The following is a 23,268-nucleotide window of genomic DNA, read 5'->3' as shown; positions in this document are numbered from 1 at the left end:
TTTGGTGCCAATACCATGCTGTTTTTGTTACTATTGCTCTGTAGTATAGTTTAAGGTCTGGCATTGTGATGCCACCTGTTTCACTCTTTTTGCTAAAGATTACTTTGGCTATTCTGGGTCTCTTATTTTTCCAGATGAACTTTATGATTGCTTTTTCTATTTCTATGAGGAATGTCATTGGGATTTTGATTGGAATTGCATTAAATCTGTATAATATTTTTGGTAGTATGGTCATTTTGACAATTATTAATTCTGCCTATCCAAGAACAAGGGAGATCTTTGTCTAGTATGAGATCTTTCCATCTTCTAAGGACTTCTAATTTCTTTTTTAGTGTTCTGTAGTTTTCATCGTAGAGATCTTTTACTTCTTTCACTAAAATTGATTCCCAAGTATTTTTTTTCCCCTGAGGTTATTGTTAAGGGGGTAGTTTTCCTAATTTCTCTTCAGAGGATTCATCACTGCTGTACAGAAATGCGTTTGGTTTATGGGTGTTGATTTTATGTCCGGCTACTTTGCTGAATCCATTTATTATTTCTAGAAGTTTTCTGGTAGAATTTTTTGGATCCTCTAAGTATAGACTCCTGTTGTCAGCAAATAGTGATAGTTTGAGTTCTTCTTTTCCTATGTATATCCCTTTAATTTCTTTCACCTGTCTAATTGCTCTGGCTAGAGTTTCAAGAACTATGTTAAATAGAAGTGGTGAAAGAGGGCATCTTTGACTTGTTCCTGTTTTTAAAAAGAATGCTTTCAATTTTTGTCCATTTAGAATGATGTTGGCCTGGGGCTCAGCATATACAGCTTTTACAGTGTTGAAGTATGTTCCTTTTATCCCTAATTTTTCTAGTGTTTTGACTATGAAGAGGTGCAGTATTTTGTCAAATGCTTTTTATGCATCTATTGACATGATCATATGATTCTTATCTTTAAATCTATTGATGTGATGAATTACATTTATTGTTTTTCATATGTTGAACCAACCTTGCATCCCTGGGATGAAACCCAACTTGATTATGTTGTACTATCTTTTAATATGTTTTTGTATTCAATTTGCCAGAACTTTATTGAGAATTTTTGCATCTATGTTCATTAGAGATATTGGTGTGAAGTTTTCTGTCCTTGATGTGTCTTTGTCTGATTTTGGAATCAGAGTGATATTGCCTCATAGAATGAGTTTGGAAATCTTCCTTCTTTTCCTATTTCATGGAATAATTTGAGGAGTATTGGTATTCTTCTTTGAACGTCTTGTAGAACTCAGCTGTGAATCTGTCTGGTCCTGGGGTTTTCTTGGTTAGTAGGCTTTTGATGGTATCTTCTATTTCGTTTCTTGAAATTGATCTGTTTAATTTGTGTATGTCATCCTGATTCAGTTTGGGTAAATCATATGACTCTAGAAATTTGTCCATGCCTGCGATGTTTTCTATTTTATTGGAGTACAAATTTTCAAAAAATAGTTTCTAATTATCTTCTATATTTCTGTAGAGTCCGTGTGATATTTCCTCTTTCATCATGGATTTTAGTAATTTGAGCTTTCTCTCTCCTTCTCTTCCTTAATGTGGCTATGTGTTTATCAGTTTTATTTGTTTTTTTCAAAGAAACAACTTTCCATTTTGTCAGTTTTTTCAGTTGTTTCATTTGTTTCAATTTCATTGATTTCAGCTCTGATTTTAATTATTTCCTTCCTGTCTTCTACTACTTCTGGTGTTAATTTGTTCTGATTTTTCTAGGGCTTTGAGGTTTTTAAATTATTTTTTAAAACACCAAGTTGAAAAATAAATGACATCTATTAGTGCTTGAATAAATGATTATAAAAATCAGTTTTATCTTTTCTTAGGTTGTCTTAAGGGTCACATATAAATCAGAACATAACACTTAACACTTTAAAATCTTGAGAGTGAACATTGTTAGTAAGAAATAGTGAGTTAATCTTTTATTATCATCTGAAACTCCTTGTAGACTTAGTAAAATGTCATAAAAATGCAATTTTTTAACTTTACTTTTCTGTTATTTCTCTAGTGTTATTGATAACAATACTTGTAGTGGAAGGGATCGCTGTGGCCCAAAAGACCCAAGGTAAAGTACTTACAATGATAACTTACTACTTGTCCAGAACAGTGGGATGGCTTAATTGAAATGACTGAAAAAAAAATTTGAGTACTATTTCTATAATCCTTCTGCATATTCCAATAACCTAAAGCTTTCTGTCAACCTATCAGCCTCATTTAACTGGATGCAACTTGTTAACTAGACTAAATCATCAACAAAAACCTTCTCCTGGTAAATTAAAAATTTTTTGGCATCACTACTAGCTCCTAGCACACTGGATTATGTGTAAAATTTTAATGATATTCATACTTTATCACTAAGCAAAAATAAAAAAAACAATCCCTTGTTCCAGTGAAAACAAATGAAACATTTCTCAATACCTTATTTGAAGCTCTTTGGTCCTATTTTAAGTATCCTGATGTAGAAAAAAAGATTAGTGTGTTTTTTGAGCCAGAATTTCATCTCATAGTTGGGTACATTTCCTTATAATCCTAATTGTTCTTTATTTTTGTCAGTTATACATGTACATGATAAAAATCCAAGTGTACTAAATAATTAGGAAAAAAACAGTCCTCCTCCTAGCCTACCCCAACCATCTTCTTGCTCAATATAAATAACTACTTTTTTAAACTGATTGTTTGGAATTTTCTCTCATATCTTTAAGTAACATGCTGTTCTTCTATTTCTTGATTATTTCAATTTTAAACATCTGATACTGATTTCTCACCATGGAAGGTGAATAATTTAGCTCTTTGACACACCTACTGTTCACCCCCATCCACAATGTTCTCTTCCATTTTTACCACCCTTCTCAATATAGCTATATTCTGGTTAAATCAGTATTCAGGGTTTATATCAAGTTACTCATCAAGTTTTTTCAATATGAATTTTGCATTTGGTTTTGGAAATTTGGGGGTTTTGTTAAATTTTTCAAAATCTCTCTCCTCCCCCCATTTTCTCTGTTCTCTCTCTTTAGGAATGCCATTATTTAGTTATGGCTCTATTGTTATTTGTTTGTTTGGTTTTTTCCATCTGTCTTTTTGTTCCACGTGCTGGGTGACTTCCTAGGCTTTATTTTGTAGACCAGGAATTAGGAAACTTTCTGTAAACATTCAGATAATAAGTATTTAAGACCATACAGTCTCTGGCACACCTACTCAGCTCTGCTGTTGGTGTGAAAGTAGCCACAGACAATACATATACATGATGGGCATGCATATATTCAGTAAAACTTTATGCACAACCACAGGCAGAGGTCAGATTGGCCCAAAACTTTTTCTAATATTTTCATTGCTTCTGTTTTTGGATGCATTCTTGTTTTATACATATGCTTTTTAAAAGAATGTCCTTGTTCTTGTTTTATTCATGTATTTGCTTTTCTCTTTCTCAGATTAAAGTTTTATGTTGTTACTGTCTTTAAAAAAATATTTTTCTTGCAGTCTTTGTTTCCTTAGAGTTGCTTTTTCTCTCTTTGTTTGGGTCTGATTTTCAAATTAGTGGCTTTAAATATTCAGTGATTACTGAACATCTGTTCAGATTTTAAGAGGGGCACTGAAAAATTGCTCATTAGCAGTCTGCAGGTGTAAGTAAGGATTGTCTGCTGTGGCCCTCACTGTGGAATGTCCTGACATTGGGTGTCTCCTAGGTCTGCATCATTGAATCTTTAGGAATAATTAGATTTCCCAGGAAAGAATCTTTGCATTTCCCATTTAGAAACTCCATAACTCACTGAGGCCTTTGGTGAGCCCAGTAGGAGAAGCCCGGAAGTGTCATTCAGTGTGTTAGCACTCACTAATCAGTCCATGGGCATTTTTATCCTCAGCCACACCTGAGGTCTCCTATTCCATTAACTCTGTTTTACCTTCTCCAAAGAAATAATATATGAGCAGCAGCTGCCTAGATTTGTGGAGAAGATAAAGTATATGAAACAATTCATATACAGACTTTATGTATATGTAAACTGCATCATATTATTAAAATTACCAGTTTCACATAACCCCTCACTCTACTTCTAGAACTACCAGTTATTTCTTTGTATCTACCTCCTTGTACTTACAAGTTTATGCCCTTAAAAAAAAAAAAATCCTTTTACTGCTTTTTAAGTGGAACTTGAGGAGACAGCAGAACTGAATACTTGTGTTCAACTACAGTCTTTAAAATCTTTCTGTAATCTTTGAATCATTTGACTTTTGTGTTAAACTAAATATAAGGATACCAGAGATAACTCCATAGATTCTTTTATTTTTATGTCAGAACTGAATTTTATTACATTTTACTGATTTATCTGATTCTCTTATATGGTTTTGCACTTTATATTCTCTACATGGCAAACTTATCCTCCAGCACAAAGTTCCTCTAGCAAGCACAGCATACACAATCTTTTACTTCGTTCTGTGCTCAGTTTGTTGAACTAAATTTGGCAGTGGTTCTTACAAAATTTTATATGTATATATTACAGAGTGGGCAATTGTTTGGAAAGTTGTTGGGAAAAAGGAAGAATGCTATTCTGCTTTACTATAATTATGTTTAAATGCTATTTTTTCCCTAAGATGGACAAAATATTGGAATCAAGCACATTCCTGTAACCCAGTGTGGCATTTGGGTTCGAACCAGTAATGGAGGTCATTTTGCTTCACCAAATTATCCTGAGTCATATCCACCAAACAAGGAGTGTATCTACATTTTGGAAGGTATTTGACCAATTTTTTTATTGGATGAATTTTCTACTTTGTTGCAAAATTAACTGCATTGGTTAAAAATACCATGTTTAAGCTAGTTTGAACAAAATTTATATTTGAATTAAACTCTAGTAATGATTAGTATTTCTAAATATTGAATACATTAACAAAATGATAATTGAAATTTCATGAGAATTTTGAATCTCCTAAATTATGATTCAGTTAAGTGCATCAGTACGTATGAGAAATTCCTCTGATAAAAACCTAAACTTACTGGCATTTTTTATTAGTCTTCATGCAAATTTATGTCCAAATCAGTGAATTCCCTTCATTCTTCTGCTTATTCTTTTGTGTGTCATGATACATTTTATCTCATGAAATAAGTAACCAATAACTTTTCGAAGCTTCAATTTTAATCAGTCATATACATTTAATTTAATAAACAGCATTTGCCAAAGAGAAGGTTACAATAGTTCTACAGAGTACATTATTAGTATTGTAAAATATGACATTTATTGTGACCTATAAAAATTCTCATTATGATCCTTATCTATGAAGAATTAGAGTGATTGTTCTGTTTTTCTCATTTGTTTGTACATTTATATATTTCCATTTCTGTTGCCCTGATTTGCTTGCTTTTGTTTTATAGCTGCTCCACGTCAAAGAATAGAGTTGACCTTTGATGAACATTATTATATAGAGCCATCATTTGAATGTCGGTTTGATCACTTGGAAGTTCGAGATGGGCCATTTGGTTTCTCTCCTCTTATAGATCGTTACTGTGGCATGAAAAGCCCTCCATTAATCAGGTCAACAGGGAGATTCATGTGGATTAAGTTTAGTTCTGATGAAGAACTTGAAGGACTGGGATTTCGAGCAAAATACTCATTTATTCCAGGTAAAGAATAATCTTTTCACTGGTTGAGTATCTCACCCTGATTGCAGAATCCTAAGGCTAGAAAAGAGATAATTTGGTCAAGTTAATAAGATCAAGACTTTAAAGGGATTCTCAAGGTGAAAAGGAAATTAGTCTATGAACAAATAAACCTTAATAAAACTTGGAACTAGAACCATATCATTTGAATTTTGAGGCATAATACAGATGATATCACATTTTCTTATTTTTCTTGTGTTTTATAAAACACATACTTAAGGTCCACAATATCAAAATAAATGTATTTTTAAATAATTTCAACATATTGTTTGGTTTTCACAATCCCCACAAAAATTTTGGCAGGTTTTTTATTGGACTGATTTGACTTAGCCGTTCATTTGAATAAATGCTCTTGAAAATAATGAGCAATAGAAAAAATACTGTTCTGCACTTGTAGGTAAAAGATCTGGGTTTGAGTCTTTTTTCTGTCACCTAATAGCTGTAAGACCTAAGCACGGAGTTGTACCTGATATTTGCCATTGGTGAAAGGGGTAATACCTACTGTATTAGTTTCCTGAGACTGACATAATTAATCACTACAAATTTGGACACTTAAACAATAAAAATATATCCTCATAGTTCGGAGATCAAAAGTTCAATCTACCAGGACCTTACTCCATCTAGGAACTGTAGGGGAAAATCTTTGTCTCTTCTAGCTTCTGGTAGCTGCTCCAACACTTCTGGTATCATAGCCATATTGCTCCAATCTCGATCTCCATCTTCACATCTCTTTCTCCTCTTAAAATCTTAATTATATCTTTCACCTTGTAATATTTGCTTTTAAAAAAATATAAGGTTATACAGGTTATGGGGATTCTGATGTAGATGTATTGGGAGGGGGCACTGTCCAACCAATAGGATCTAACCTACCTCTGGTTCCTAAGAACGCTGTGAGAACAGTCAGAACATTACTTGTTTGCCCAAAAAATAAAAATTACTTATAATTCGTTTCAGTAAATGTTATGGAAATTTTAAAGTTTTGCCTTAATATTTATTTGCCTACTGCTAAAATGACAACATTCCAAAAAAGTAAAATTTGTCTTATCATCTTTAGTTTTTTAAGAATAGTTTTAGGTTCATAGCAGAAATTGGGTAGGAAGTATATATCATACACCTCTTGCCTCTCATTACCACTTTGCAGCAGAGTGGTTCGTTTGTTAAAATCAATGAACCAACATTGACACATCATTATCATCCAAAATCATAATTTAGAGTTCATTCTTGGTTTTGTATGTTCTATGAGTTTTGACAAATGTATATTGACATGTATATTATAGTAGTATACAGAACAGGTTCATTGCCCTAAAAATTCCATGGGGGTCCTCCTATTCATTATTCTCTCCCCCTATACCACTGGCAAATAGTGATCTCTTTACTATAGTTTTGTCCTTTCCAGAATGCCACATATAATTGAAATCATAAGTATGTGACCTTTTCAGATTGGCTTTGCTCATTGAGCCATATGCACATAAGTTCTTCCATGTCTGTTTATGGCTTGACTGCTCTTTCTTTCTTTCTTTTTTTTTTAGCACTGAATGCTAAAAAATTTTTTTAAAAATATCTTAATGTTTTATCAGATGTACCACAGTTTATCCATTCTATTAAAGGATGTTTTGATTGCTTCCAAGTTTTAGTAGTTGGGAGTAAAACTGCTGTAAACATCATGTGTAGGTTTTTGTGAGGATGTAAGTTAACTGGTTTGGGTAAATTGTGATATATATTACAACATGGATAAAACTTGATACATGCTAAAAATAAAATTAGCCAGAAACAAAAGGATCAGTGCTATGTGGGTTCGCTTATGTAACATATCTAAAGTGGTCACATTCATACAAACAGAAAGTAGAATTGCCAGTGACTTAAGAAGGGTAGAATGAGGAATTAGTGTTTAATGGATATAGACTTCCAGCTTGGGATGATAAGGAAAAGTTCTGGAAATGAAGAGTGGTGGTAATTACACAAGTTAAAGGCCAACCTTGGCAACTTAGGAAGACCCAGTCTCAAAATATAGTTTTAGAAAGTGCTGGGGGTAAAAAAAATAAATAAAAAAAAATAAAAAGGAAAGAAAGTGCTGGGGGTATAGCTCAGTGTTAGAGCACTCGGTCTACCAAAACACTGGGTTCCAGTGCCCGAAAAAATTATAAAAGCTGGCTTAGTTAAAAATTGGTCAGGTATTCGATTTCTATTAACTGAAGACACTATTATCAGTAGCAAAAACACTACTCTTATTTGAGTAATGTTTTAAGATATTTTTAAAAGAATCACCTTGTATATTAAGATGCTTAATTTGGACAAAAGAAGCTCTTTTTCCTCTATTTTTATATATTATTAGAGAAGCTTTATATGGATTATAGTTAAAATATAGACAAATTATGAAATTCATAGGATTTTTAGATTTTTTTGACCTTTCATTTGCACTTTATGGTGCTTCAGAGTTTCTACAGACATTATATTTAATTTTATTCAAATGACAATAATGTCAGGAAGATTGACATTATTGTCATTTGAATTACAATAGATCCTATTTTATAGATGAGGAAACTTAGAGATGAAGATTTTCTTGTAGATGGCAAATATAAGAGTAGAAGCTGGGATTGTGGCTCAGTGGTAGAGCATTTGCCTAGCATGTGTGAGGCACTGGGTTTGATTCTCAGCAGCACATATAAATAAATGAGTAAAATAAAGGTCCATTAACAACTTAAAAAAAAATTTATTTTTTAAATCCAGGACTAAATTCTGATTCTCTAAGCAACTTTTTCTTTTTTGTTGACTTTGTGATATAAGTAAAGATTCTGCAGTTTCATTGTTAGAAGAAAGGAAGATGTTCCATAGGCAGTGTCTAATTTGCTAAAATGTGGCTATATCTGCTGTTATTAAAAGTCATGTTTATAAAATAAATTTTTTGTTATTATTTTCTTATCATTTTTATTTGTTCCACTTACTTGTACATGATAGAATGCATTTCAATTCATCATACACAAATGGAGCACAACATTTTGATTCTCTAGTTGTACATGATGTAGAGACGCCCCATTCATGCAATCAAGGGTAATGATGTTCATCTCATTCCACCATCTTTTCTACCCCTATAATATAAAATAAATTTTGTCTAGGGAGTGGTAAATCTAAAAGAAAACTATTAACAGTTGTAAGAAATTATTGTCTTTTAATGAAATTCTCTAATGTTGTTAAGATAGAGGCTCTCAATCAATACTACTTCCTGGATTTAACTAGATAATTGTGAGAATTTTAAAACAATAAGGATAAAACCTTAAAATTCTTTCCTTCATATGAAAAATTCTGATTAACTTGCCAGTTAGCTCCTGACTTTTTCACCCAGTACCACTTAAGATTTAAATTTACTTTTGACATTTTTCTGCAAAAGGGCTGTAATGTCCTATTAGTTGTCGCCTTTTAGCAAGGATGAGTTTAAGTTTAAAAAGGACAGTCCCTGAGACGTATTCTAAATAAAGCTCCTAATTTATTTCCACTTTTTTCCAATTTGTAGTTTAATAACTTTCTAAAGTGTCTGGAATTTAAAAGACAGTTTTAACAAGAATTGAGCATCCCATTACATAAAATAAACTATGTATGAAATAGGTTTTCCAAGATAAGGATTCTGAGACATTTTTGACTCTCCAGCAGTTTTTTTTATTCTAGTATTTTGGTGAATGCAGGTCATATCTGAACTTTAATGTAGTATTTAAAGAAGCCCCTGTCTGTAATTTTTAAAAATTTCTTGTGGTAAAATGTACATAGCATAAAATTTACTCTTTAACCATTCATAAATCTCCAATTTGGTGGCATTATGTACATTCACAATGTTTTGCAACTATCACCACTACTCTTACTATGCAAAAAAATTTATTAAGACAAATTTTAATGTGATTCAGCCAAAATAACTTTCATTTCTTTTTAAAGGTTGCACTAATATTCCCTTGTGTTACCACATTTTGTTTATCCCTTCATTGGTCAACAGACTACTACTTTTGGTAATTGATGTGAGTTTTCAAGCAGCATAAGTTATTAATTCATGATGGGATCAAAAATATGAACATCATCATTAAATAAATATTGATTCTATAAGTGAGTTCATAAATGGACTGTTGAGGTAAACTAATATTTAAGCCTTAAAGTAATTCAATACGAATAACTTTCTTCTTTTTTCTGTTACAGATCCAGACTTTACTTACCTAGGAGGTATTTTAAATCCCATCCCAGGTTTAGTATATTACCTCTTTTTCCCCATGGCATTTTTGGTCAGTCTTGTTTTCCTTTGAACGTCATTCATTTATTCTCTCTAGATTGTCAGTTCGAGCTCTCGGGAGCAGATGGAATAGTACGTTCTAGTCAGGTAGAACAAGAAGAAAAAACAAAACCTGGCCAAGCAGTTGATTGCATATGGACAATTAAAGCTACTCCAAAAGCTAAGGTATTATTATGTATTGAGTCACTTCAGGGAAGAACATAAGACGTGATTTGTATAAATTGTTGCTTTTGTTCATGCAGATATTTGTTGACTATATAAACTGATACTACAACTTTAAAAAAACTTAATTTTACTTCACTTACTTTATTGGGCACCAGCACTGTTAGAGTTAAATAAACAAATATAAATTTCAGGAAGTTTACACATACATTAAGGTTCTTAATTTTAAAAGTCTAAGATTCTAAAAATCTAGTTGGACTTGGTGTCGTATATCTGTATTCCCACCTACCGTGAAGGTTGAGACAGGAGGATAGCAAGTCCAGCCCAGGCGGTATAGCAAGATCTCATTTAAAAAAAAGATCTTAAAATCTGTAGGTTCCTAATGGTGAGTAAAAATATTGATCAGTTTATCATTAAAAATATTTTGTTTGGTTAAGAAAATTAGGCTGCAAGAGGTTAGAGTCTTCTTGGAGGTCTCAGAGTTGGTTATACTGACCAGTGTAAAATATGTTGAATTCTGTGTTCTTACACATCAGCTGATCTCTGCTAATTATGTAGAGTTTTCGTTTAGAAGTACCTCAGAGAAGAATGTTGTAAATAACTCTAACAGGTTGAGATTGATTGCTAATTAAGGAATATCAACAGAGTCAAAAATTAGATTTAATATATGTTTATGAAGAGAGACGGGGTGGAAGAACATACCTTTAAAAGAATCATGAAAATCAGATTTACAGCTGGGCATGGTGATGCACGCCTCTAATCCCAATGGCTGGGGAGGCTGAGGCAGGGGAATTGCAAGTTCAAAGCCAACCTCAGCAACTTAGTGAGGCCCTAAATAGCTTAGAACTAGAACCCTCAGAGGGAGATGACTTACATGAAAGGGTAAATTTAAAACAATATATCTACTGGGGCTGGGGTTGTGGCTCAACAGTTGAGTGCTTACCTCACATGTGTGAGGCACTGGTTTCAATCCTCAGCACAACATAAAAATAAATAAACAAAATAAAGGTTTTTGTTCATATACAACTCTAAAAAATTGTTTTAATTAAAAAATATATCTACTGGCACATGTCAGTGACAAATAATGTATTTTTATGGGCTTGTTCTTTGAATGGGGTTGGAGGTAAGGCTGGATTCCCCTAGGACTTTCAATTAGAAATGTGTCTTTGGTTTTGGGATATGAGTTTACATTCCCTGCTCAATCCAGGAACCATGGAGCCCCAAAATTAACAAAATGGTCCTAGGCTCATAAAACCTTTTGAGGCATCTAGCAAAAAATAAGTCCAGAATAACCAATAAGGCTACAGAGTTGCCATTCATAAACCACCATTGCAGATAATCTCACACATCCAAAAGAAAATACCTATGCTCACAACCTACCCTTGAGATAAGAGTAGACAAAACAATCAGGTTGTCTCCAAAAGGATGCTATTTAGATTGTCACTACACCATCGATAGCAAAACAGAAGCTCAACAACAACAGAATAATATCTTCAAAATTTTGAGAGGAAAAATAATGACTGACAACCTCCATTTCCATATTAAATTCTATGATTCAAAAATGAGGGCAATATTGAGGTAATTCTAGGCAAAAATAATAAATGAAGCAAATGCTATAGTTAAAATCCAAATATATCCTGCTTACAGGAAAATTTGAAAATGGAAAACTAAAAAATAACAGGCAAATACCAAAAGAGAATGGATGGAACTATAAAAATAAAAATCAAGAAGGTCACCAATTCACAAAGAAGTTAAAATAATGTAAAATTATTACAAATTAATGTAGTCTCAGAATGTTTAAGCTACAGATTCATCATTGCCAGGGGAAAAGTAAGAAATACAAAGTTACAATGGGAACATTTTTTCCTTCTTAATGATTAATTGACCAAATGTACAAAAAAGTTATTAAGGCTCAAAAGATTCAAACACAAGTATACCTAATCTACATGTATCTTGCACAGAACATCCAGAGAACATTCATCCTCTACGTGTGAAACATTTATCAAAACTAGTCTATAGAGTTGGCTAATAAAGGAAATTTGAACATACACCAGTGCTTGGGATTATGCAGAGCTTTCTTTGAAAAAAATACAATTAAACTAGGAATCGGCAACCAAGAAATTACTTTACAACCTTATATATTTGGCAATTTGTTCATATATTTGGAAACTGAATAATATTCTACTTATTCATAGATCAGAAGAAATCAGGATAGAAATCTGAAAACATTTAAAACTCAATAAAAGAAATACCACATGTCAAAAACTTGTAGGGGGCTGGGGCTCAGTGGTAGCATGCTTGCCTAGTATGTGTGAGGCACTGGGTTCAATCCTCAGCACCACATAAAAGATAAACAAAGGTATTGTGTCCATTTATTTAAAAAAAAAAAAAAAAAGTTGTAGGATGCAGCTATACACCAGTATTTTGAGGACATTTTACAACCATACACATCCATTAGAAGAAAAAAAGCTTGAAATTTAATGAGCTAAGATTCAACTGAAGACATTTAAAAACGACAAATCTGAAGAAAGATAATGATTTTAAAAGCAGAAATAAATTCTTTAAAAATTAACAAAACCAAAAATTAGCTGTTTGTGAAGGATAACAGTAAGCAATTCACTGGCAAAATTAATCTAGAAAAAAAGACACATCCACATAAAATCAGAATTGGAAAACGTCATAAATAAACTATAGCAAAGGTTAAAAACTCTTTAAGGAACTCGAGCAAAAAAAAATGGTCAAGTAATCTGAATAAACCTTTCTCAGAAGAAGATACACAAATTACCAACAAGTATATGAGAAAATGCTTAGCATCGCTAATTATCAGGGAAATGCAAATCAAAACTACAGTAAGATATCTTAGTGTTACAATAGCCATTATAAAATACCAAAATCAATAAATGTTGAGGAGGAAGTAGAGAAAGAGGAATTTTTATACATCATTAGTGGGAATGTAAATTAGTTACCACTATTACAGAAACAGTGACATTTTCTCAAAAAAAAGTAAGAATAGTTTTGATATATGATCCACCAATTCTGCTACATAGCACATATCCAAAGGAAGAGAAATCAGTATGTCACACAGATAATTGCACCTTTATATTTTTGCAGCATTATTCACAATAGTCAAGATATGGGATCAACCAGTACAACAAATTGTAAATGGCAGGGAGGAGCTAATGACATTAAGAGACAATTATAAGTTCAAACACTGTGTTTGATATTAAGAAATTGGCTGGTTTAATAATAGTGTAGAGGTTACTTTTTAAGTGACTTTAACACTACATAATGGAACTATTTATAGATTAAATGGGATTAGTCTAATAGGTAAGGGGCAGAAGTGAGGAGAGACATAGATGAAGTTTAAATAAGATTGAAATGATAATTATTAAACTTGGGATAAGTTATTCTGTCTGCTTTTTTGTTAATAAGTGTTTTAGGTTATCATAAGAGAATATTATAAACAGTTCTTTGCTAGTATAAAAGAATGAGGTATACAAGCAAAAGAGAAAAATATATCTGAAGTTTTTAGAAATACTTATTATATGTAATTTCTATCAGAATGGAGGTGATAGACAGTCAGTTAAAAGATAACTTGTTAGAAATTGTCCAATCTGAAATACAAAAAAAAAAATATTGAGAACCAATTAAGAAGCCTGTAGGACAATTTTAGTAAGCCTAACATATCATTTTTAAATTCTAGAAGGAACAGAGATTAGTAAAGAACAAATACTTCAAGAAATACTTGCTAAAAGGTTCCAAATTTAGTGAAAGACATGAATTTTTAGATGTAAGAAGCTCAGTGAATACCAAAGAGGATAAAAAAGTTACAAATAAAATGAAATAAAATTTAAAAATAAATAAACCAAGGCCTACACACATCAAAACCAAATTATTTGAAACCAAAGATTGAGATCTTAAAATCAGCCAGACAAGAATGGTGCTTTCTAAGGAAGCAGTGATGATAATGATTGGGTTTATCTGTAGAAAATCATGAAAACCAAAGATGATAGTTCAAAATCTTTTTGAGTGCTAGGAGAAGAAAAAAAAAAATTGGAATGAGGGCAAAAGGAAGGCACACTCTGGTGAAGAGTGACGAAGAAAATTTGTTGTCTATAGGCCTGTTACAAAAGAAATTACTAAATGAAGTTCTTTAGAAAAAAGAGAAATAATACTAGAAAGATGGAATTAGCAGGATGCATTGGCACACTCCTATAAGTCTGGGGCTGTGAGGCAGAAGGATAATAAGTTTGAGGCTAGCCTCAACAACTTAGTGGGACACTAAGCAAAGTAGCAAGACCCTGTCTCAAAAAGGCTGTGGAGCCTAATATGGTGGGAGACACCCTTGGGATGCCAAGGCAGGGGGGTCACAAGTTTAAGATAATCCTCAGCAACTTCCTGTTTCAAAAAGGGCTGGGGATGATTTAATCTCCAATACCCAGAGGGGATAGGTGGAGGGTTGGGGCGTCATGGAACTTCATGAATGAAAGTTAATGAACAACAAATGTCTGGGCAAATATAAGCCATCTTATCAATATCAAGAATGAAAGAGAGGCTATCATTCTCCCCGTTAAAAAATAATAATAAAATATAGTACAACTCTATGCTCAAACATCAGATGACTGAATGTGGTCAAATTCCTTAAAAATCTACATGCTACCAAATGTATCCAATAACTATATGAGGTAAATCATCCCATATTTATTCAAATATTGAATTCATAATTTAAAATCTAACAAAACCCAGGCCTAGATGGATTTGCCAGCAAATTGTACCAAACATCTAAGAAAAATACGATGCCTGTTCTTTACAATCGCTTCCAAGAAATGAAAGAGGAGGGTACAATGTAAACTAATTTTATGAAACACAGTACTCTGATATCACCAGAGATGTAAGGAAACTACTTATCAATTCATTAAGAAAACGATGCCAAAACCCTCAACAAAAGATTAGTAAATCTAATATAGCAATGCATAAAAAGTATACTATATCACAGTGAAGAGTGGTTTATCCTGCAAGTCTGATTCAGCATCTGAAAAAAGTCAATGTAATTCACCATAAAAGAGCTAAAATTTACCTTAAAAAAAGGATACAGACATCTCCATTCGTTAGAATTCAGTACCCATTCGAAATAAAAATAAATCTCAAAAAAGTTTGCATAACCTGATTAAGGATATCTACAAAAGCCTCCTGCTAATATCACATTTAATGGTGAAAACCTGAATACCTGTCCCTTTGGAATTTGTAGCTAACTCCTATTCAACACCATACTAGAAATTGTAGCCAGTGCAAAAAGGAAAAATATACTGTCTTTGTAGATTTACGTGATTGATTATCTGAATAAAAAATTCCATTAACTCTACCAAAAAAAATTTTAAATTCCTGAAACAAAAATGAGTTTAGCAAGTTTGCAGGATATAAAACCAATATGCAAAATATACTGTCTGTCTTATTATTTACTACTAATACCAGTCAGTTGAAAATTAAGAAAACAGTACCATTTCTAAAAAGCATCTTACAAGTATATGCACCATCCATAAACTGAAAATGTGTAGAACACTGATTAAAAGATTTAGAGACCTAAATGAAGAGATGCACTGTATATATGTATTGATAGACTCTGTAACACTAAAATGTCAGTTCTTCAGAATTGATTTGTATAGTTGAACACAATTCCCATCAAAATCCCAGTCGTACTTTTGTAAATATTAACAAACTAATTCTAGAACTTAATGGTAAGTAAATAATACTGTTAAAGAATGAAGATGGAGATGGAGACTTACTATAAAACTTCAGTAATCAAGATAATGTGATATTGACAAAATGGTACAGGTCAATGGAACAAAATAAATAGCCCAAGAGATTAGATTTGTGTAAACATGGTTAATTGCTCTTTGACATATACAAAGCAGTTAGTGGAGTTAGGGTAGTCTTCAGCAGATGGGGATGGAACAATATAAGTCTGCAGTTTTAAAAAATGCACTTTGACATTTATAAAGTACCTCACACAAACCCTAAATATATATTATAACCATAAACGTTAAATTGTAAGTATCCAGGAGAAAATCTTTTCTTCGTTTTCCCCCAATGCTGGGGATCTAACTTGACCTGCTCTGTGCTAGCTAGGTATCTACCACTGAGCTTTACCCCAAGCTCCAGAAAAAAATGATTCTGGGTTAGGCAGTTCTTAGATAGGACACCAAAGAACTATCCATAAGTGAAAAGTGTGTGTATGTGCACGCACGCATAAATTGGACTCATCAAAATAAAAAGCTTTTCCCTGTGAAGGATGTTATTGAGTGAAAAGCCACTGGTTGGGAAAAGGCTTTTGCAAATCACCGTTTTTTCTGAAGACTTCTTTTTTCCAGAACTCAAACTCAATAGTATGCACACAACCCAATTCTTTTAAAATATTTTTTAGTTGTAGATGAACACAACACCTTTATTTTATTTATTTATTTTTATGTGGTGCTGAGGATTGAGCCCAGTGCTTCACACGTGCGAGGCAAACGCTCAACCACTGAGCCACAGCCCTGGCCCCAACAACCCAATTTTTTAAAATTTTTTTTAATCTAATTTGTTATACATGACAGCAGAATGCATTACAATTCGTATTACACATATAGAGCACATTTTTTCCATATTTCTGTTCAACAACCCAATTTTTAAGTGGGAAAATTTTATCAGACAATTCAAATAACATTTAGTCATTACAAAAATGCAAATTAAGACCACAGTGAAATAGTAGTATATCACAATGATATACCGCCATTAAAACTGATTATTTAAAAAAAAAATAATACCAAACCAGACTTGGTGACATATGCGTAAAGCCTCACCTCTGGAGGTTGAGGCAGGAGGCTTGCTTTAAAAATTAGACTAATCTTGGAAACAGTGACACGACCTTCCACCAAAAAAAATAAAAGAAAAAACGCTAAATCCTGGAAACCTAAAGAGTAACTGAAACTCTGATACATTCCTCGTGGGAATGCAAAATGATATACCACTCTGGAAAACATCATGGTAATTTCCTATAAAATTGCCATGTGACTCTGGTTTTTTCTGAATGTGTACCCAGGAGAAATTAAAGTGGTTCATATAATAAATATGCAAATATTTGTAGCAGTTTTGTCCATAATAATCAAAAGCAAAGAAAGGTTCAAGTTTCTTCCGCTGTTAAAAGAATAGACTCAGGCATATCCAGATAGTATAATCTTTTCAGCATTAAAAAGGGACATTCTATTGACAAATGCAATACTCTCAAACAAATCATGCTAAAAAAGCTATGTACTATATGACTTTTTGTAAAGTTCTGGGAAAAGTCACACTATAGGACAGACACCTGCAAAGTAGCAAGCAACTTGACAGATTTCCCCTGGAGGCAGGGGTGGTTCAGGGAACATTTCTTGAGATGTTAGCAAGAAGTGAGTAACGGAAACTCCTAATTTGCTTTAGGAGCATAAATTGCTATAGTCATTTATCAGCATACTCTGTTAAAGCTGAAAGGTGATATGTTAAAACATAGTAAGTACAATTCTGGATAGATACCCAAATGAAATCATCATTTATGTGTGTAATGAGAATACAAGAATATTTGCAGCAGTATTGATAAATTTTAAAAGTGAAAGCAAACTAGAATCCCATAAAAAGATGGAAAGTGGTTTATAAGTGATAAAAAGTTTTAAAATAATACTATATATTTTTTAGATTCATAAACATTAAAATATAGTAATTACAAATCAAACTAAAGATACATAGGAAGGGTAATGGGAACACAGGCTTTAATCGAATCAGCAATACTTTTTTTTATATTTAACAATTTTTAATATTTAGATATTTATTTCCATGAAATTAAATGATATGTTTTAGAACTCCATACTCTTTATTGAAACATTTTGTGAAAGATAATTCCACATTCACAGATATTTTAGGAGTGTTATCTGGATTATTGACTAGTAGAGATTGTGTTACTTTTCATTAATTTTTAAGTAAAAAAGTTATACACAGTTTTAAAAAATGACTTCAATCCTTTTTTAAAAATTGTTAAACATGGGGGGTGGCCTGGAGTTGTGGCTCAGTGGTAGAGCACTTGCCTACCGCATGTGAGGCACTAGGTTCGATGCTCAGTACCACATAAAAAAAGCAAAGGTATTGTGTCCATCTACAACTAAAAAAAAAAAATTTTTTTTTTTAATTGTTAAACACAGGGCTGGGGTTGTAGCTCAATGGCAGAGCGCTTGGCTAACACATGTGAGGCACTGGGTTCAATCCTTAGCACCACATGAAATAAATAAATATGTTGTCCATCTACAAATACAAATAATAAAAATAAATAAAATGTCATATTAGACATTAAAAAACAATGTTAAACATAATGAGCAAACACCTGGTTTTATTTAAGAAATTTTAAAAAAGATGAAAGGCCATCATAACCACTGAATACTTGAAATAGTATAAACTAGTTAATGAATGATATTTAAGAAAAATATGCCACTTAAGATTATATTTTACTAAAAGTACAATGTAAATAATTCAGACATCTTGGTAATTTAGCTGATATTTAGTTTTGCCAGTTCATAATTAACACAAAGCTACTAACTTACTACCTGCTCTGAGCGAGTTATATTGAATATAACTGAGCATATGGTCCTCTGATCAGAAGACCTTAAAATCTAAAGGAGGAGATAATTATAGTATTAGGGATACCCACTACCATAGAACTATGAGCAGGGTGATTTGGTTATATAAATAATGGCGAAATCTATAAGATCCAATGATAACATTTAAGAAAATGCAATTTGTATGTTAAAATACATGCATGAAAATAAGTTTTAGAATGGAAAACCTATTTCATAAATAAATGTCTGACGTTCTCATGGAAGTGGCAAACTGGTCATTTCAAATAAACCAAACTTGGTCAAAATTTGAGCTATATTTTAATTCTGCTTTTAAGTTTCATGCCCTCAAAGTAGTTTAAAAGGTAAAAAATATGTGACAAAACTTTTTGTTTTATTAAGCCCTTTAAATAAAAGGGTAGGGGTGACTTACCACAACCTCAGGAATAATAACTAGAAAGTGTGTACTCATTAGGTGTCTTCAGTGGAAATTTAGGGGAAATCTTTATTCTTTATTCATTGAATTTTTATTTTAATTTTAGAGTGACACATAGTATCTACAGTCAAGAGGGTGAGAAGAGTGTGGGTGTGTGTGTGCGGGTATGTGTGTGTGCACATTGCACATACACACGTGTGAAGCAACCTATGAAGTGAGAAGAAGACACTTAGACTAACCTGGGTATCAAATCCTCTAAATAACCCTGGGCAAGTTCCTGAGTCTCTTCATAAATAATGATACCTACTTCATGAACCTCTTCTAAAGATTAATGCTTTGCCTTTTTAAGCCAAAGATGTATAAAGATGTAAAAGAAATATTCAAACAAGAATGAGCCAAGTGTATTTTAAGAAAACTTGGTGCCAGGTATCAAACTCCCTGTAAAATTTTAATAAACAAATAAAGGTGTTTACTTTGAAAATACAGTTAATATCATATACCAGTCCAAAAAATATAGAGCGTTTTAAGGGGTGGAATGTTAAAACATCAATTAAGTGTGCAACAGTAGAGTAGTGGGTAAGTGAATGGTAATACATTGTAGGAATGAGCATTGTTTTCAAGAATATAGATGATATTCTGATGGGTTATAACAAAACTAGGGTACATACATCTTCTATTTCCTGTGATTAAACTTAAATATTAAAATGTACAGGAAAACTGGAAGAAAAATATTAGTCACATTTTTAGAAAAATATAACCTTTGAGTGATTTATTTCCTCTACCTATCAGTACCATGAGATTGTTTTATAATGAGGAAACTCTAACACAGTTAAAGCCTCTTGCAAAACTTAACTTTGTAGAGAAAACACAAACTTCAGTTTCCTTAATGCTTGGTTCTATTATTAACACAACCAAAGTAACAGACCATTGGTCTTAGACTTTTCAATTAGCTATTAGCCTTATATCTATTTGTCAACTGTCATAATTCAGTCTAACATGTTGACTGTGGATAAAAGAAGTAGGAAAAAATACTATTTTTAAAGCAGTTTTTTTTCTTTGTTTTAATGTTACAGATATATTTGAGGTTCCTAGATTATCAAATGGAGCACTCAAATGAATGCAAGAGAAACTTTGTTGCAGTGTACGATGGAAGCAGTGCTATTGAAAATCTGAAGGCCAAGTTTTGCAGCACTGTGGCCAATGATGTAATGCTTAAAACAGGAGTTGGAGTGATAAGAATGTGGGCAGATGAAGGTAGTCGGCTTAGCAGATTTAGAATGCTGTTTACTTCCTTTGTGGAACGTAAGTAAATAATTCCTATAGCATTGAGATCTTTTACGTATTTTTCACTTGTTCATGCGACACTATTGAGCATTTACTTTTGAAAGTGTGTAGAAATGATTATCTCAGACCCTGTTCTCAAGAAATAGACCATCATGGGTGAAAATACTATGTTCATATATAAATTACAACACTATCTCACTATAAAGTTGTAAAAACTATAGGGATTGCAGAAAGTATAGAGACTTTCCTTTCTCTCAAGAAAGATCTCGGTAGCCAAACTATGGAACCAACCTAGGTAGGTGTCCATCAGTTGATGAATGGATAAAGAAAATGTAGTATTTATACACAATTAAGTTTTATGCAGCTGTAAAGAAGAATGACATTATGTCATTTGCTTGAAAATGGATGAAACTTGAGAACATTGTGTTAAATTTCTTTAACATTATGTTAAATGAAATATGCCACAAGTGGAAGTTTTCTTTCATGTGTAGAAGCCACAGAGAAAAAAGGAAGAGAAAAGTAGGGTTGGGGAAGATAAAATCTCATGAAAATCTAAGGGAGATCAGAAGAGTAGAGGAAAGGGACCAGGGAAGGAAGGAGGGCAGGGAAAGAGCAAATACTGGGGAATGATGTTGGCCGAATTATTGTTATATTGTGTGCATGCACAAATATATAACACATCCCACCATTATGCACAACTATAGTGCACCAATTAAAAATATGGAAAGAAAAAAAGACTTGAGCTTTAAAAATAATTGTCAGTAGAATTAATTCAGCTTAGGAACTAATTATGATCCATCAAAGACCTTGGTCATCAAAGATTCAAATATGGTGTTACTGTTTTCTTTTATTATTTTTTAAGAGCTTTATAGTTAAACACAATGGTTGGGTTAACCCCTGCAATCTCATACATGCATGGAAATCAGTATCAGTTCATGATCCCCCTTATCCTTCCCACTCTCCCTCCTCTCTCCCACTCACCCTCTTCTCTAATACACTTCCTTTTACTCATCAATTAATTTGTATTTGATTGGTTCTTTATGTTACCTTTCTTCCCCTTTTCCTTTATTTTACTCAAGCTTCTGCATCTGAGAGAAAACACTTGACCTTTGAGTTTCTGAGTTTGGCTAATTTCACTTAGATTAATATTCTCCATTTCCATCCATTTATCAGCAAATGCCATATTTTCATTCTTTTTTATGGCTGAGAAAACACCATTTTGTATGGGTATCACAATTTCTTAATCCATTCATTTATTGACAGGCAACTGGGTTGATTCCATAATTTAGCTATTGCAAACTGTGCTGCTGTAAACATTGATGTAGCTGTGTCACTGTAGTATACCAATTTTAGATCTTTGGGGAAAATACCCTGGAGTGGGATAGCTGGGTCACATGGTGGTTCCATCCCTAGTTTTTTGAGAAATCTCCATACTACTTTCCAAATAGGTTGTACTAGTCTATAGTCCTACCAGTATGTACAAGTGTACCTTTTTCCCCACAATCTCATCAGCATTTTCTACTGTTTGTATTCTTGTTCATTGCCATTCTAACTGGAGTGAAATAAAATCTTAGTGTGGTTTTGATTTGCACTTCCTTGATTGCAATAGATGTTGAACATTTTCTCATATATTTATTGGCCATATATTTGTGTTTTTTTTTTGAAAAGTTTCTTTTTAGTTCTTTGAATCATGTGTTGATTGGGTTATTTGGTTTTGTTGTTGTTGTTGGTAAGTATTTTGAGTTCTTTGTATATTCTGGATATTAATCCCCTATTGGAGGAGTAGCTGGCTAAGATTTTCTCCTAATCTGAAGGCTTTCTCTTCCCATTCTTAATTATTTCCTTTGTTGTGCAGAAGCTTTTCAGTTTGGCATCCCACTTGTTGATTCATGATTTTATTTCTTATACTTTGTGGTTCTATATATTGGAGTACTGACCCTATGTTTTCTTCTAAAGTTGTAAAATTTCTGGTCTAATTTCCATGTCTTTGATCCAGTTCAGTTTGTGAGTTTTGCGCAGGGTGAGAAGGGTCTAATTTCATTTTTCTACTACAGCTATTCGTTTTCCTAGCACCACTTGTTAAAAATGCTGTCTTTTCTCCAAGATATATTTTGACACCATTGCAAATATCAGACAGCCATAAGTATGTGGATTTGTCTCTGTGTCTTCTATTCCATTCAGTGTCATATCTGTTTTGATACCAATACAGCTTTGTGGTATAATTTCAAATCAGGTATTTTAATGCCTCCTTCTTCACTTTTCTTGCTTAGTATTGCTTTGGATATTCTTGATCTCTTCCAAATGAATTTGAGAATTGTTTTTTTCTGATTCTATGAAAATATGTCATTGGTATTTTGATGGGGATTGCATTGAATTTGTATATTGCTTTTGGTAGTAAGCCCATTTTGACAATATTAATTCTGCCTGTCCAAGAACATAGGATGTCTTTCCATCTTCTAAGGTCTTTTCAATTTCTTTCTTCAGCGTTGTATAGTTTTCATTGTAGAGCTCTTTTACCTCCTTGGTTAGATTAATTCTCAAGTATTTAAAGTTTTTAGAGGTTTTTGTGAATGATTTCTTCCTCTGCTAAATCATTGTTGAATTATTGGAAAGCTATTGATCTTGTATCTTGCTTGTTTGCTAATAAACTCATTTATAAGCTCTGAAGTCTTCTGGCAAGAATTTTTTAAGTTTCCTTGTGTTTTAAGTCAGCTTTTTCACTGCTGTGACTAAAGGATCTGACCAACACAACTGTAGGGGAGGAAAAGTTTATTTGAGGACTCATGGTTTCAGAAGTCTTAGTTCAGAGAAGGCTGACTTCATTCCTCAGGGCTCAATGTGAGGCTGA

At 32.6% G+C, this 23,268-nt stretch overlaps 1 protein-coding gene across 2 annotated transcripts in view; it reads left to right on the top strand.

Moving 5' to 3' along the window:
* The first annotated feature begins 1,382 nt into the window (after positions 1-1,382).
* Positions 1,383-23,268, top strand: part of Neto2 (neuropilin and tolloid like 2) — a 40,017-nt gene continuing 18,131 nt past the window's right edge. Inside the window, exons 1-7 of one of the 2 annotated variants that reach the window (XM_027939125.2) lie at positions 1,383-1,413; positions 2,015-2,071; positions 4,594-4,734; positions 5,372-5,620; positions 9,833-9,856; positions 9,961-10,088; positions 20,210-20,438. In XM_027939125.2, the coding sequence (XP_027794926.1) occupies positions 1,383-1,413; positions 2,015-2,071; positions 4,594-4,734; positions 5,372-5,620; positions 9,833-9,856; positions 9,961-10,088; positions 20,210-20,438 (859 nt within the window). Of the gene's footprint in view, positions 1,414-2,014; positions 2,072-4,593; positions 4,735-5,371; positions 5,621-9,832; positions 9,878-9,960; positions 10,089-20,209; positions 20,439-23,268 lie in introns of both variants that reach the window. The other variant, XM_027939124.2, reaches the window with a different exon arrangement.

The sequence above is a fragment of the Marmota flaviventris genome, chromosome 18 (assembly GCF_047511675.1).
Source record: "Marmota flaviventris isolate mMarFla1 chromosome 18, mMarFla1.hap1, whole genome shotgun sequence".
Classification (NCBI taxonomy): domain Eukaryota; kingdom Metazoa; phylum Chordata; class Mammalia; order Rodentia; family Sciuridae; genus Marmota; species Marmota flaviventris.
The sequence above is the reverse complement of the archived record's forward strand: the minus strand, read 5'-3'. Positions and strand labels throughout refer to the sequence as shown.